Source organism: Actinia tenebrosa, unplaced genomic scaffold, assembly GCF_029948245.1.
Source record: "Actinia tenebrosa isolate PJP-AT-01 unplaced genomic scaffold, QUT_ActTen_1.0 PGA_scaffold4__44_contigs__length_22323623, whole genome shotgun sequence".
In the NCBI taxonomy this organism is placed as follows: domain Eukaryota; kingdom Metazoa; phylum Cnidaria; class Anthozoa; order Actiniaria; family Actiniidae; genus Actinia; species Actinia tenebrosa.
The window spans coordinates 2,799,992-2,817,591 of NW_028292581.1; the positions used below are offsets into that span (position 1 = coordinate 2,799,992).

The 17,600-nt window shown below is 37.4% G+C and overlaps 1 protein-coding gene and 1 pseudogene across 1 annotated transcript; one reads left to right on the plus strand and one right to left on the minus strand.

Annotated features, from left to right (window-relative positions):
• Positions 1 to 824: 824 nt before the first annotated feature.
• LOC116301809 (octopamine receptor beta-2R-like) lies at positions 825 to 2,063 on the minus strand. Its single transcript, XM_031710927.1, has one exon. It carries the CDS (start codon positions 2,061 to 2,063, stop codon positions 825 to 827), a length of 1,239 nt encoding a protein of 412 aa, XP_031566787.1.
• Positions 2,064 to 15,401: 13,338 nt separating this feature from the next.
• LOC116301820 (BTB/POZ domain-containing protein 6 pseudogene) lies at positions 15,402 to 16,782 on the plus strand (annotated as a pseudogene).
• Positions 16,783 to 17,600: the final 818 nt, after the last annotated feature.

A 17,600-nucleotide genomic window follows, 5' to 3' on the forward strand; every position in this document is an offset into this window, starting at 1 on the left:
TGACTTTATTAGTTTAGGTAATAAGACTTCATGCTGTCCAATTTGAAAAGAATTGGATGAAAAAAATTCAGAGGACTGACAAAATTGGAAGAGGCCAATAGACCGAGTCCAATTTGGCAGTCGGAGGAATTTTTCGAATTCAAATACTTCCAAATTGGACAGGCATGTAGTCCTATTGTAGATTAATTATATCATCCCAAACTATACAAGACTAATTCCATAAGTCATAGTTTTCCCTCGAAAGAATGCGAATGGAAACGATCCAAATATACAATAGTTGCTTATATGGGATTATAGAGTGATGATACAATTACCCCCATAAGCGAAATGTACCATATAGGGCTATCCAAATCAAGACGTTGACAAATATTCTTTTGATTGGTTGAAATGCCATTTTAGTGTTTAGCACGTGCTCGAAATTTGCGTTTGAAACGAAAAATCAAAACGTTATCTGTACCTGTCCTTGATTAGCTCCACCCATATTATTTATTGAGGCTACAAACCGAATCGAGACTACGGGTGTTGAAAACATTTACCTGTCGAATCTGCAACCTCGATTTGAAATTAATGCTCTTCCGGCGGTGTGACTATTACGCCGATAAGCGAAAGTCGCCAAATGAGAACATCCGGAATGAGGCTGATGTGTAATACTATTATCAAAATCATGAACATGATTATCATCAAATTCAACACTAACAAAATACTACTAAGGGGTTTCCGCCCACGCCTGCGATGCTATCCCCCGAGAGTATCGTGGACGCATGCAAACGAAACCCCGACGTCTAGAAATCCGAGTCCATACTCCGAACTTGCTATATTCTGTTTTATATTTTATCAACGACGTCTTTTATAGAAGTCAATGAAGCTCCAAGGTTTTGATTACCAGAGATGTCGTCTACTGATGGATTATACATTTGTACAGACCCACTGTTCGTAATCCTGTACGGTGATCGCACGGGCAAGTGTCTTGGAGGAGGGATTCGGTGACACTTAAATTTGACTGACACCTTGTTAATTATAATTTTGAAGGTCTTTTTGAAGAGCCGGTGATGATATCCAAATAAAAATGGGTTCAGTGCACTGTTTGCATAGCCCATGATCAAAAAGACAGCAGCCAAGATTGGGCCCTCCTCGGCATGGTAACATGAGTCACAAGCCCCGCTGACGATGAAGCTATAGATAGTATGAGGCATCCAGCATAGGACAAACGTGAAGACAATCAGCAGCACTGTCTTGGCTGCACGCGTGTTCTTCAAAAGCATTTTCTGATCTTTAATCTTCTTAGATCTGGATTTTACTCCTCTTCTATCTTGAACACCTGTGTCATGAGGAGACCGGGATGGCGAGGCCAGTTGCCCAGCTGGCAGGTTGGCATGTAAGCTGTTAGCAATGCGGTAAATTTTAAAATACAGCCCGCACATGACAACCAGAGGAATAAAAAAGTTGAATACCGAGCTGAGCATGCCATATATGGGTGAAATGTTGAAGACGCACTGGCCATGCACGATTACATCAGGGTAGACTTTCCAGCCCATGTGAGGAACCAACGCAAAGAGAAGGCAGTAAATCCAAAGACAGGCGATGATCACAAGCGCTCGTCTCTTCGTCATGAAGGGGGATTCCTTGAACCGGTTTAAAGGGTCGCTAAGTGCTTTATAGCGATCGACTGTCAGAACAAGTAGGTTAAGTATAGACGTAGGAATCATTAGGAGATACAGAGTTGTCCAGACAGTACACATGAATGCACCATGTCGCCACATCTCGTAATTTGTCAGAATTTGCTCCACATCAAATGGCATGACAACGATCGCAGTAAAGAGGTCTGAGACAGCCAAGCTAACGATAAAATACGTCGTGACTACCTTGCGGATTTTTTTATTCCAAGCAAAGGCATAGATTATCATGATACAACCAAATGCAGCAACTACCATGATAACAATGTAGAGTGCAACACTAACCACGCACAGGGCTGCACAAGTAGTGTTTATAGGAACCGTGTTGTTGGATTCCGTACAGTTGGGACACAGTTTTACTGAAGTCTTGTCGTTGCTTGCTGGTGCCATTTGTTACTCTTTAATGTAAGAAAAGGAGAGTGCAGATCTGATTTACCCAAAGACTCTCCTGGCTTTTGAAATACACCTATGAAACAAAACAAACTGGATTATTTCGAAATATTAGATATGATGAAAATTAGGATATGGCTGTAAGGCAGTTTTCTTGTGAGTGAGTAGAAATGATGCGACAAATTTAGCTGAAGTGTAGCCCATGCCGTAAATGTGTTTACATATTATAAAAAATTGAATTCTAACGCGCGCTTTTATTGTTCAAAGATGCGAGTATTTTGGTAAAACGCTCACGTCATTTGCTTTTCTCTGCACTCTGAATTTACGCTTTCATTTGAAAATTTAAATTCTGTAATTTGTGCTCTCGTTGTTTTATAAACTAGTAAAAGAGATGAGAAACAGTTTTCCGTTTTTGACGCGGTTTGATTGATACTCTGATCTAAACATGTGGGATGCTGGGAGATAACGAGAGAAGCGTGGGAAACCTATGAACTCTATACTCTATACATAGGAGTATACATGTAATTCAAATATCTTTGTCATCGCCAAAGGGGAATGGTTTCGTTTAATACAAATAACATTGAATCATTCTCAATACTAAGGTGCATGTCTTTGGTGAGAATATAAGAAGCAGAAACACAAGTCATTCCTACCTCATTCCTACCTCATCGCCTTTCTCCTAATGCCTATCGCCTTTGGTGATGACAATGTTATTGAAATAGGTGTATATCTCTTTTTTTTAAAGTCTGTTATAGAGTATATTTCTAAAACGGAAAACTTGTATGTGGTGGAGCAATCTAAAGCCAAGCGTTGTTAGTTAGGGACCTTAACCCTTATGGCACTATATCTACTCTGTCGGATTTTATCTGCGTTGCATTGATCCTTACATGCACTCTCTAAACTATGTTACAAATATTGGTTGACCGATTTGTGGCAGCCCACCACATTTTTTTTGTTTGTTTTTGTTTTGTTGTTGTTTTTTTTTTTGTTCATTAGAATGAACAATGCAACAGTTGACATGATTTATTAGTATATCTTGGTGTAAGACTATAAGAATATAGGTGTATATTCAATCAGATCAGCTAAGTATAGCTACGTAGAATGTTAACTAGCCCTGGCACTCTAAGATCGATTAAGTACTTTTAAGTGATATTTAAACGAATATTAATATCGTCTAGAATCATCTATCGATTATCATTATATAGCTACGCTCTAATATATTCAGTCTCAAAGATATTAGAAAAATCACTTAGGTCAACATTGAATGAAACAAACAACGATCTATCAGCACCAACTGCATGGACTGAGATTATGTAAGATCCTACTAATATAATGCACGCTTTTTCATCGACTTTGATCCTATTAAAGCCTTTGAAAGTCCTTTTACTGCATGTGCGCGATCTGGTAAATAAACCAGTCAGTTATAAAATGACTGCAATTGTTATAGTTAAAATTATTCACTCATGACAAAAACGCCAGTTAGAAGAATGATCTCGGTGATTCTAAAGAACTGATATAACAACACTGTGCTTATAACAAACCTGCTCTTCCTGGAAGTGGTATTACCAAACTCACCAATCCCAACACCACAGAGTGTCTAGAATCAAGTTGTACCACATTGCCTGGTCAGAAGTGGTAATTTCAAGTGAATTTCACTTGAATTGCGGGCTACCCTTTCTATTGGAGGTACTGTTTACTTTACTAGCCTTGGCGGTATATCTGTGGTTGAAATAATTTTAAGGCCAGGACTAGCTTGAACCATCTAGATCGTCCTAATCATTACAGAGGGGGTGTCGATCTCATCAGTTACGAATGATTACAGGCCTAGGGGAGTATCCAGTTACAATACTATATCATTTTATAGAATCTGGACAATTTGGGTGCTTTTGAAACCAGGTAAACAGTACAAGACAATATCCGGTGAAAGATATCTAAAGAAAGTCCAGTCCAACACGTTTGTAGGAAAAACCGTCAATCAAAATAGGTTGTTTACTTGTGCTGTTTAAATATTCTTTGTAGCGAGATCATGTTCTATTATTATAAAGATCTTTGTTCTGGTACCGAAAAAAACACAATGCAAATGACTCACGATGCCCTTTGGAACGATTTGCTTCTCAATAGTTCTCCCACATCTAAAGCCTAGCCACACCGTTGCCATGAGCTAGAGTAACTTGGACGCTAAAGTTTCTACGAAGATGGTACATGCATAACTATCCAATAAATGAGAATCGGTGACTCAAAAGAAGTTTGTTAGCAAACGTGTATAGATCTTGGTTCATAAGCGACCATTAGTGGAGCAAACAACTTATTTTAAGATTGAAGATAAACGAAATTTTAAAAAAGTCAACATTTAGATTGCAATGACAAAACATGCATATATAGTCTTCCAAAGAAAGAGTCCTATAAATCAAACAGCTTATCAATAAGAAGTCCTCACGCCTAGAAAGCAACTAAAAAAAGAAACGCGGTGTGTGAAAAAAGGGATGGCAGCAGCAACTCAGTTTTTCTCTTCTCGTTCCGTTCTTTTTTCGTTTAATTTCTTTTCGTCGTTTTGATGTACGCAAATTGGGCAAAATCACATCTCATTCGATGCCTCCATGCACACCCCTCACCGACCTTGCATGTTGCAACATACCTGGCTACAATATATTTTTTACAAAATCTTCATTGTCTTGCCTCCGAAACAATGAACTCCAACCCCATTCGCTCCCACTTACACCCTCTAGAAAACCATTGCTCGCGCCCCTCTGGGAGAGTAAACTTGACCACGAGACCACGGAAGATCAAAATATAAAATCTTTTTGTCCAATGCGCCTTCGATTTTATTTTCCAAAGACTGAAATCTCATGATTGATATTCTAAAGTCTAATCAGATAATGAACAATATCTAATCCTTCCTCAAATATTTTTAATTAACATACTGTCCGATCTATGGAGTATTTGGAATAATAACACCACCTTGCGGAAATATGCTTTACAGATTTGTATGAAGAAAAAGCAGATTTGTCGTCACTAATATTAAAGTCATATTTCGTCTACCCCATATAATACTCACAGTGTTCTCTTTATTATCATTATTGAAAATCTTTAATCAGTCTAAAATCTCCCTGAAGTGAACTAGCTATCCGGACATCGAAGAATAATCCCAGATTTTGATCCACTAGTTATTTAGAAGACGGTTGAAACCCCTAAGAAAAGGTATTAACATTTAATAAATATGTGAATGAATTGGTTGGCTTCATTCTTGGAGTTATCCGAAGTTAACCTTTTGGTGAAATATATTTTTGTAGCATTGTGGTACGTTTGCATGCATGTTACATTAGTATTTAGTGCTTTTAGGTCTTCTGCGCAATCAGTTATCATCTTCATCCTCTAAGATTCTTAGATAGGCTAAACATGCATTCAAAATCCTTGCCGAAAATTGAATTGAATAAGTAGGAATAAGGAAGAGAAGAAAAACGAGAGAATTGAAAAGCAAGAAAGGAAGAAAGGAAAGAGTATTGCAGTAAAGGAGAGAATTGTTATAAGCATTTGAAAGTTTTAATAAACGAATAAAAGAATATCTTTTTTTCTGCATCACTGTGATAATTCATGGTTTGTTCAATACTGACAGTCAAAACTGAAATATTCTAATAACTTACCTCGTTAGGAGAATGCCCAAGCACTGTTTGCTTGTTTTTCTAAGAGTGGTGAACGCAAGGAAACAAATCGAGAAACACTAGTCGCTTCGTGTGAAATTTGCCACAATTTTAAATTCAAATTATGGTTTCTTCTGAGAACCCTAAACAAGCTTATTTGATTTGAAGGCAGAGCGCATCAAGTAAGCGTTTGTTCCAAACACCGCAAGCCCGCGGTATTGTTATCATACAAGGCATGACGAGTCGGGGTCTACATTCATAACCCATGTTTTTGAACTGACTTTCTTGTACTGAACTGGTCTCCCCGCGCTGCACTACACAAGGAGTTACGCTGAACTCGTGTCCTTCAGTTAGCAATAAAAAAACTTTTCTTTTCTGTGAATGAATATAATTTATTAGCGAACGTCCTACTCACTATTCACAAAGAAACCCCAAAGAAGATTTCTACATTTAAAAGTACGAACACGGAATTATGAATATTCGATAATTTTACTTACCTTTGATGGAAACCAATTGAGTAGTTTTCTGTGAATAAAGTCTTTGCTTATAAACATGAGTCTCAATTAAATTAAAAACGGTGCTATAGCATACGTAATTCAATCTCTGTGTACAATTTTCTTGCTTCTTGTTATCTTCTAATGACTATTTTATCAAAACGATAAATTCAACTAATGGAGTTGGGAAACTAGTCGTAAAACGAACGCCCCAGGAGCACACACTTAACTGACGCTAATGAAGACTAGAATTTAATTAGTTAGGGAAGGAAGGGTTTTAAAATTCATTTTGAGTCGGAAGGTGTTAAAATCCAACTATTGTCCGAAAAAAGACAAACGTAAGACGCAGAAATATTAATCTTGGAAAAAAGACTGAAAAACCTTTTGTATTTTTTGGGGGGGATTTGAAATCTCCTTAGTGATATATCATCATCATTTCTGGTTGATGTAGGAACACCAACGACTTTTTATTGAACAAAATTTGTTCAACTTTTCCTTTGTATGTTTAGCGATGAACTTGGTAAAATTGACCAACGATAATAATTAAAAAGAATTTGAATTATTAATTAAAATGGGATTATTAAGATAATACGTCATTTTGTGACGCAAGTCAACCAACTCATCTACGACGTTGTCTATCGTTGAGTAGCAAAGCAAATAAACTATAGATGAATATGAAAGGCGTTTCGGTTCTTTCAAACACGAATCTTTAACGTGGTCTGCTGACAAGACATGCGCAATCGTACCTGGAAACTCGAAAATCAGTGGCAACAATATCACATGAATTCATTGATCAGATGCGAACTTGTTGACATGAAGACGCGCGCTTCTTAATAATAGTTCAATATTCCTTTGACTTTCAACGATCAACCGAAAAATACAATGCAAAAATGCCTTTTGTTGTTTTACGCCAACAGGCCAGAAAATGAAAGAATTTGACATTGATATTTGTGCGATAAATTAGTTTATAAATATTCTTTGCCAATCCCAAATAATAGTCAAAATCCGTCATCTGAGATGAATTACGGACTGATCAGGAAGGTCGGCAGACGCCTAAGAGGTTACTTCAGTGCCACTAATAGCTAACAACCAGGGCGGGAGAAGAGAGGCTCTCTCCTCCTGCCTTGCTAACGACCCCTGGTCACTCATTCAACGTTCGCGGGACGCTTTTTCATTATTCAATTAAATAATACAATGGGAAAGATTTCTGAAGATAAATTACTTTTAATACTGAGTTAATAGTAATGTGACTAAGCACCAGTGCGCATGCTTCTTCTTTTAATTCACAGAAAACGATAGCTAAAATCAGAGTGGGAAAATGACTGACTTATTGATCATAAGAGTAGTTAATAAGATAATTAATAACATTGTTGTCAATCACGTGACGTCATCAAGCAATCAAGCAACTAATTAAAGTAATTATCAGTTCCTGAGTTTTACACTGAGAAAGTAGTTGTGCTAATCTACACAAGAATCGATTTTTTATTAAATCACCAGTTTTAGGGTTCTATTTCCAGAACTATTTACACCTTTGGTCATGACATTCTTTGTCGCTATGACGTAGTAAGTTGACTTAAGTAATCGTCAATTTCTTTTAAATCGTTTTTCAACCATTGTTCCGAATGACAAGCGCTTGATTAATTAACTCATCAAACTTTGATTTTGATTTGCTGTTCTCAGATGTTATGAACTTCTTCAGAAGAAGACAAGACAACCGACGGAAGAAGCCCCGTCCCGAGGGACGAGTGGCTAACTTCTTTCAAGGGATTGTCAGTCTTGTCTTCTATTGCATCTTGGACGATGCTGCTGGTGGCGACGATGGTAAGTCCAAACCGAACTACAACAGTCATTATCCTTTAATATCCTTCCTTGCTAATCTTTATATCAAAATCAAAAGTTCGCCATGCAAGCTTTCAAAACATTAAAAAATCTTATCATTTTTGATAAATAAACGTTGAACAAATTACAGATTTACGGAGGTAATTTTACTTTCGCGTGACATCATCAATGATGCTATTCGAAGGAATCAAATAACAGTTCATTAGCGCGCTTCTCCACCATTAGAACATCGTACGTATTCTAAAGAACACCAAACTCAGCTCACGCCGATGAAAAATATAGAATATTTGATTAGTGATTTTTCTTTACCACTCTACTTATAATTGTTGTAGAACGAGAAGTCGTCAACGAACCATCTGCACGCACCACCTCCGCCCACAGCAGCAGCACTAAAACTTTGACTATAGATACTCTGGTTGATCATAGAAGAACCAATCACGAACCTCACCCTTGCCTGACCTCTCTGTTCTCATCCATTACACACTCAACGAGTGTTGGCAGATTGCAGGAGGGCAAGGGTGATGGAAAAACAAGTAAACCAACTGAGAAGAAGAAGAAGAATTGGTTTTCCTGGTTCAAAAAAGGAAGCAAAACGAACAAGATAACGAAAGAACCAGAGACAAAAAACCACGATGAATCAGCAAAATTGGCCGGCGTAAGTACAAATTCAGAACCAGCCAGGCTATCAGAGTCAAGCTTCAAAATTCTCCAGCTGACAGCCTCTCCTGGTGGGGCAAGGAAGGCTTATACTAGCAGACTCTGTGCACAACCTGTGCGCAAAGCTGAACAGATCCAGGACGGTGCATATCCAAGTTTTGGTAGCACCATAGAGGATGTGGACCTTGATAGTGCAACAAGAAATCTGGATAACACATCACTTGGCGGCGATAAACACCTCGTTAAAATGGAGGTAAGTGTTTTAAAGTCAGCCGTTTGAGATGTGAGCTATAGTTTCTGCTGTGATCCATTTTGCAGTATGCTGATGACATTCCTTCAATCTAATCTATTTTCAGATATTTTCACTCTCTGATGTCAGTTCTTTTGGGGCAAGTGAGATGTCAGACAATGATTCAGTAAGTATTTTTAATAGTAGCCAAATAATGTAACTAAAATTGATGACTTTTTCACACCTGTTATCAACTTATTGTGTTTCTCAGTCTTCATCGTTTACTGAAGTAACCTCTCTGAGTTCAGGTGAAATATCTGATTGTTGGGGACTAAGTGATGGTCAGCTTCCACCATCCATGTCCTCTTTAATCACAGACTCGTTCACCGATGATGGACAGGACCACATCCAAGTATCCAAGACTTCTGCGGTTGAGGGAACCATTTCTGCCAGTAGTGATGCATCAGAGAGTGACGACATTCCTGTTAGAACACATGGCTTGGAGGGTAAGGAAATTGCATCAACCTGCTCTTCTGGTAGTGCTGCCACCAAAGTTCAAGGTGATGCCTTAGGTACTGCAGCGGATAAAGAGGCACACTCCTCTAATGATGATGCTAACTATCTTGGAAACATTGATATCTCAGACAATATTGATATTGAACTATCCACTGTTGCCCCAAATGCTGCATCAGATAAAGATGCACCCTCCGCCTCCTCTGATAGTGCTGCTACTCTTGGATATATTGATGCTTCACACAGTACTGACATCGAAGTACCCACTGATGCTCCTAATACTGTTGAGACTTTGGATATTACTGATAGACTTGCTGAAGTACCAGGTGGGATGATCACCGACGTCTACTCTTTGATCAAGCGGACGTTAATCCTTGGTTTCCCCAAGCCTACTAATCCTGTTACAAGTGGTGGACATGATGACAACAAGACAGCAGACCCTCATCATAGATCATCATCTGCTGGTCTTAAAGCCCAATGCAATGATGTAGAGTCAGAGGAGCGCACCAGTAAAGTCCCAGAGCACACCACACCCAGCTTACGCAAACTGCATACGGAGTGGCCTGAACACCACGTCAGCATCGAGGTGCTTCTTGGGTTAAAGACACCCAAGAATTCCTTCGAGGCCCTTGCGGTTCAGAAATTCAATAGGGAGGAAGAAGCCTTAGGCTCGGCCAACAACGTGTGTCTGAAGACGAGTGGTGCCGTCTCATCCGCAGAGAAAGATAATTTGACTAGTTCGATTGAAGCAGAATCGATATCAGAGATGGCTGTTGATTCTGGGGTCGGTTCAAATGGAGACTGCATATCTTCAGGACCTTAACGCACTCTCTTTCAATATCTGAAAATTTGTATTTAAAAAACTCTCTCTAATTCCAACTTTTTTCATATCGAAGTAAGTGCAAAATCTGGTATACTGTATACAGTAGATAGTATAGTAATGTTTAAGAGTTTGTTTGCGTGTGTGGAAAAGTGAGTGAGTCTCCGCCGGAAACAATAAAAGAGAGTAACTGATAACCAACCCATGCTGGTCGCTTGTGGGGAGAATCGAAAGGTAGGGATGTCATGTCATGGACTCTGGTTGGCTTATAATATATTTACTATTAAGGGGTTGGATGATAGGATGAGTTAAATTTTTAAATGATTACAAATTGTCTTCTAAGTGTTCAAGGGAGGGATTTGAATAAAGGAAGGAGGAAAAGGCGGGAATGAAGCGCACTTGCATATCTCAATGCTTTCAGTCTAGTACAACTTTTACGCTCTTTATATTGATTACCTTTTAAGATCTAATTATACTAGATTTGAAAGAAGGAATATTTGAAATCCTTTAAAAGGATAAAAATATGAATAGTCTGGTCGATTCAGGTAAGGTGGGGCTCATCATATATATATATATATACGCGCTACGACAAAAGGAACGCGTGTTCACTAATTAGAACCAGCATACCAAATTGTGTCGTCATTACTTCTTTATTGAAGCTCAAAATTGAATTAAAATCCTTATTAATCAATATGACACATTACAAGTACTATATTCCTATTATACCTATTACATATTACACTCACTTAATTTATGATTTTTGAACCTTAACTGATTTAATTTACATTCATTCGCAACATATACCTTTATAATTTAAAACTTCTTTGTAGAAAGATAGCATGATTACGCAAAGAACGAAGTACTATTCAAGGGAATATCGAATGGCACAATCAGGGTTCTGTAGTCAAAACCTGCTCATCAATAGCTCTTACTAGACCTTCTCGGCTTGGGCGTAATGTTTTCTAACTTCAAGCCACGTGTTATTCCCTTGAAAACAGGATCCTACGTCTGAGTGATTATGTGTCTTCTCGTGTGTAACCATTAAACAAAGAAATGATACTCTAAAGGAATGGCACGTCTTCTGAAATTTGAAAACATTACGCCCCAAAGGAGGAGGTCTATTGGTGCCAATGTTTGATTCCCAAGACAACCAGTCTTGATATAACATCACTGAGTTTATCCAGGATTAAACAAGAATAATCTTAGAACCATGCATTCAACTCTTTTTTGATGCACTGACATGATCGGACACCGAGGATAAAAGAAAAGAAAAAAAATCTATTGGAGTTAATTTGGCCACATACATTGACAACCAACTGGAATATTAATGACGCCATGATACCACGTGCTACAGTTTTCACTGGGCATGCGTATGAATGATACATCTTCATATAATGTCACGCAATCCAACCGACCATAGACGCAAGTGGGATAGTCCCGCTGACCAGGAGCACCTATACAAACTGTCTTTTTATGACTAGCCGGTGAGAAATTGTCCTCGGTGTTGAAGTGAGTTTTCAGATTAAATTCTTGAGTCTTGGTATGACATGGATCAGAGTGACGCACACCGTAGTCTCGGCGAGTTGTCATTTGCGGCACTACGTCTTGAGATCGTACCCTGTTGTTAAATACGCAAAAACAATGATTGGTAAAACAACGAGGTAAAGAAGCATTGAGCAACCAACGAACCCTGGCAGTGACCACCCTAAGTGCCAGCAATGGAGTCGGCTTGGCGTGGTGCGTTAAGGTTACTAGTGAATGAGACCTCCTCCCATTACTAGCATCAAATACAGAAATATTAATCATAACCACAGCTAATTTATCGATGGAATGTTGCTTGGTGCTTGATAAAACACTAGTCAACGTAAAGGTTGAGAATTTCGAGAAATGGTCTGCCAACGGTGTTGCAAACGTTCGATTCATCAACGAATTGAGTGAATCGGCATATGATAAAGCGAATAGCCTCTTTAGCTCCAAATGGACGTAATGTTTTCCTATTTCAGGCCACGTGTCATTATCTTGAGAATATGATGCTTTGTTTGAGTAGTATCAATATTCAAGTACAACCGTTAAACAAAGAAATGATGCTCAAAAGAACGACACGTGGCATGAAATAGCTTGGAATGGGAAAACATTAAGTTCAAGTGGAGCTAAAGTGGTCTAATTCAAGCACTTACTAAAAGCATTGATACAGATACAGCCGCTTCGGGCAAACCTTAGCCTGCGCCATTATTCCGCTCACGCCGATACCCAAACCATAAATTTCATTACGCGATAAATGAACATCCAAACTCAAAAAGCCATTTCACTTGCACGTAGTCTATCTTCTTAGTGTGTTTTTTTAATTGCCTTATATGTTTGAGTCATCAAGGTGCCTCAGTAATCTCCGTCACCCCAGTCTAGATATTATTATAACGTTATAACTTCCTATGCCGCAGCGAGTTGGTTTGTACACACCCATGCTTCATTAGCTTATTACCTTTCTGAAGATATTTTTTGGCCTGCGATATATATTCCACCACCGTGCTGGCCGTCAATTTCACCGCCGGAAATGTAAGCCTGAGCTCTCTTGTCTTTTCTTTCTGGGATCGTGCTGCTTGACGCGGATTTTAGATTCAAAATATATTTTGTCGAGCGCATCGTTCTATCGGGCCTTGCCAGTACCAGTACTGTCGACATCATCAATACATCAAATACTAAGAAGGTGGTCTAGAAAATCAATCATAAGTATATCGTCAGCACAGTTTTTCCACGCATCATTCTTCTCGAGTTTTTTTTTTTTTTTAATCTTATAGCTTTTTTTAAATTCGTCAGTATCACATTAGAGTCGTTAGCCATTAACTAAGATTTATTGAACTCCCTAGAAGGATTAGAACCAAAAGGAATCGAGAAAAAGTGCTCCCAAACGCCTCGGGAAAGTTATTCTCTCTTGAAAATGCTTCACATCATATCGAGTGTGTATATTTCTAACGATATGGCAATATCAAACGGGTTTAGTTTGGACTAATATATAACAACGCCCATCAAAACCTACCATACAATGCATTCTTCCTCTGTCGACTTCTCTGGCGTTCTTCTCGTTTTGCGCACCGTATATAACTATATCTTAATCATGGCTTCATTTTTCTCAACCTGGTGTTTTATAGCTGATTAATTATCTTCATCATCAAATCTTGTATTTGAAACTAAAAGCAAAGTGGAGGTGGCGAACTTGATTCCGGATACACATCGATTAGTCGAGGATGCCAATAAGACGCCCTCGGTTGAACATCGCCTCGCGTTTAGCGCACCTACATCAAACATATTCAAAATATAGACGCGTCAGTTTCAATAGCACAAAAGTTCACTTTAATGAACTTTTATTCGATTTCAATTAGAATATATATATACGCTTTATAATGGGCAAAACACGCAGAAGCATTTTAAGATGTGTTACGTTATTTCTTCAGCTTTTTGTCATTTCTTGAAGAATTTTGAGAATAATGTGAATTTTTTGAGAAAAAAATATTGTAAAATTTCAAGGGGTTTCGTTCACCGCAACCGATCTTTGGTCGAAATATCGGTGAAAGTTTATTTCAATCTGAAGACTATTAATTTTGATTGATTGTTATTAACTCCATCCCACGAGGAAGTTATAAAATGGAAGAAAGTTTTTTTGCTGTGTTTCTACATATATGGGCCGAAATTTGAACACAAATTTTATCATCTCCATTATAATTACAAACATCATTATTTCTAAAAGACTCTGAAAATCCTTCGCAATTCATAGCATTGAGCATCAAGTTCACTAGCTAACACATTTTTTTCTGATCATCTGAATTGTACGCAGTTGACTGACCAACAGCTTACGTAACAGGTGTAAAGATACTACTATAGCGAGCTAATTGACTTTCGAGTAGGATTCAGTAAGTCTTTTCTACAGTATCTTTGTCTGTGAGGTATAATAGCAGAGAATCATAGAAGGAAGTGGCGGTGTTATCTCAGTCATTAGCCACGTATATTTCCTTGTTTGGCGAAGAGGAGGACAAACATTGTACAAACAAATGAAATCTCCAACGTAAAACGGTTTTTCGAAAATGAGCTCTTAATTACAATTCCAGCTACTGAAAAGATCGGTAATGTAAATATTTTCAACTTACTTTACTGTAGGTTTAAACTAGTTCTTTAAAAGTTGATTGGAAAAATCAGTTTTGCGCAATCGGTACGGAAACCTAGCTAGGGCTCCTGTATACATAGATGCATTCGCTCGCTAAGAAAGTAGCCATGCTTTTTCTGAGCGCAATATTCAAAATTTTTCAAATCTTCGAAGCTCTCGTTGAGAATTACTCTTTTCAGTTTTATGGTCTCGGCTTATTTTATTTTATCACTTTACTTTATAATTATTCTTAGTTATTTTACTTTTTACACGCGCAAGTAAAGGACTGCGCATTAATTATCTAGAGGGATTTGAATATTAAGCTCCATGTGGCAAAACATTAGGTAAAACCCGCCACCCGCCACCCCCAACTCCCCCCCCCCCCCCCCCTAAGCCCCACCCTCCAGATCTGTTAGAAATAATGTCCGCTCCCCCTCCCACCACAACCACCACCAAATCCTGCATCATACACGCTTTGAAGTAATATTTGTATTCCATTCTTAGTTCACTGGGTAAGCTGAAGACTGAGCTAGTTTGGGAAATTCAATGTTTGAATCAAAGATCAAACAAGATGATAGATTGAAACTGATAATAATTGAGCTTTATTTGATATATCTTTATTGGGGATTTGATATATTCATACATTTTTATAAATTGATATTTGATATATATATTTTTACATTCAGCATTTGTAAGGGAATTTTCACTTCATACATTAAGATGGGGTGTAGTCAGAGTAAAGTTTGGCTTCATACCAAAGACCATATACATTATTTCAAACAAAACTTAAGACCCATGTAAAGCAAGTGATTTATTTCTCTCTGCGTAAAAATAGGGTTAAATTCTAGTTCAAAGTATGACACTTACAAGATTAAGGGCTCATAGAAATCTAGGTATTATAGTTGGCAATTTTAAAATAATGGGTAACTATAAAATCAGTTATTGGGTTGCCTGTGCGCGGATCTTTAAAATTACCCATAAACCAGTTCGACGTCATTTTCATTCATTCAAAAATGTCAACAAAGATGGCTGCAGTGGAGGGGTTGACTATGAGTTCCGATAAATGGCAGCTCAAAGCCTCTACTGTTCGCGAAAGAAATGAAAAGATGTTTAAAAATGAGCTACTCAGTGATGTGCACTTCTTGGTTGGTAACGAAAAAGAGCGAATACCTGGACATAAATACGTATTAGCTATCAGTAGCCCTGTCTTTCTTGCAATGTTCTATGGAAAACTGGCTGAAAAAGACGGTGAAATTGTCGTCACAGATGCCGATCTTGATGCTTTTGTTGAACTCCTACGTTTTATTTATACAGATAAGGTGTTTCTTACGCTTGATAATGTGCTTGGAGTGTTGTACTTGGCCAAGAAGTACCTCTTACCTGTTCTAGGTGACAAGTGCATAGCTTTTGTCAAGAAAAATTTGAACCCTGATAATGTTCTGACAGTGCTTAGTCATGCGCTTTTTCTAAACGAGAAACTCCTAGAAGACGAGTGTTGGCATGTTATTGACTTACACACGTCTAAAGTATTGGAATCGGAACAGTTTACTGAGCTAGATCTCAATACACTGGTAATGCTTGTCCAAAGAAGCTCTCTCACTACCAGAGAAGTTTCTCTATTTCACGCTGTCAAGCGATGGGCAAACGTAGAATGTACTCGAAAAAACTTGGACCAAACTCCTGAAAATTTAAGAAACATTGCTTCAAAAGCTTTAAAATTTATTCGTTTTCCAGTGATGTCTCCTGTTGAGTTTGCTGATGAAGTTGCCAGAACTGGACTACTCTCTTACGAGGAAGTTACAAGTATATTCCTGTTTTTTATATCTAGCCTTGAAACCAAAGTCCCATTTGAGATTATTCCTCGTGTGCCAAAGCCCTTGCAACTCCAAAAGTCTTACAGATGTTCACGGTTTAAAAGCTGTTGTGGTAGTGACTGGTTTTGTGATACCAGAAAAAATGATGGCATTAAGTTCATGACAGATCAGAGCATTTATATGAAAGGTATTGGGGTTTATGGACCAAGTAAGACTAATGGTGATTATAAGGTCTATGTTGAGGTACTGATCCAAGACAAAATTGTCTCTCATAATAAAGTTTCCTACTCGGCAAATACTACTGACATTGTCCAGGATATTTTATTTGAGGAAAGCATTGCTGTGGTGAAAAATGTCATTTACACTATAAATGTTCTAATGAAAGGGCCATGCTCAATGAGTGGGACAGATGGCCAAAGAAATGTTATAGTTGAAGAAACTAATTTCACTTTTTTTGAGTACACAAGTCCAAATGGCACATCAATATCAGTGGGCCAAATACCAGATATCATATTCCACCTCTAATGAATAAAAATATTAGATAAATGAATTTTATTGAATCATAATATTTAAAATTGACTTGTGCAATGTATGTGCATTGATACATGTATATGCATCATGCACACATAAATATATTGCAATAATTTTTGGCTTAATATGAATGAAACTTTTCAAAAATTATTTACATGTAAAGGAATTTTTTCACAATTTGAAGTTCTATAATTAAATATGAATTATATTATTCGAAAGAAATGATAATATTTTGATTTTTTTTTTTGGTATCTATAATTTTAACCTGTTACATACTTGTGTTTTTATTTATGTTTTGATTTTTCAAACAGGTATTCATTTGTTTTTGATTTAATTGTAAGAAGGTATTTGTTGAATCTATCAAGCAAAGTAAAAGTTGAATCTAGGAAAAGAAATCTAAGATAATTTAGACACTAGATGACCATTGGAAGCAAGCAATTGAATTTTTTGCCAAAAATGTAGCAAAAATAAATATATCATTTATACTATTAGTTATATTAAATTATGGAAGAAAACTGTTTATGTCTTTAATTTATATTTCAGTGGGTTAAATAGCTGTAATATGACTTTATAATTTAATATAAATATGTCTAAACAATAAGGTTATGCTATCAAAGAATTCAGTTGGAGTGTAACTTAGTTTTTAATCAATCAAATATTATTTTTCAAGTAACATCCTAAATCAAAAGAATATTTTTCTAAAAAAGAGTTACTCAAATAACCATAACTATAACAAATAACCATAACTAATATTCGGGCGGGTATGTTTGACTATGGGCCTAAATACTGTGTGCTCTCATATGGAAATAACAGCTACATAGGTACTGTCATGTGAAATGTTGTGATTGTCCATAAAATGAAAAATAC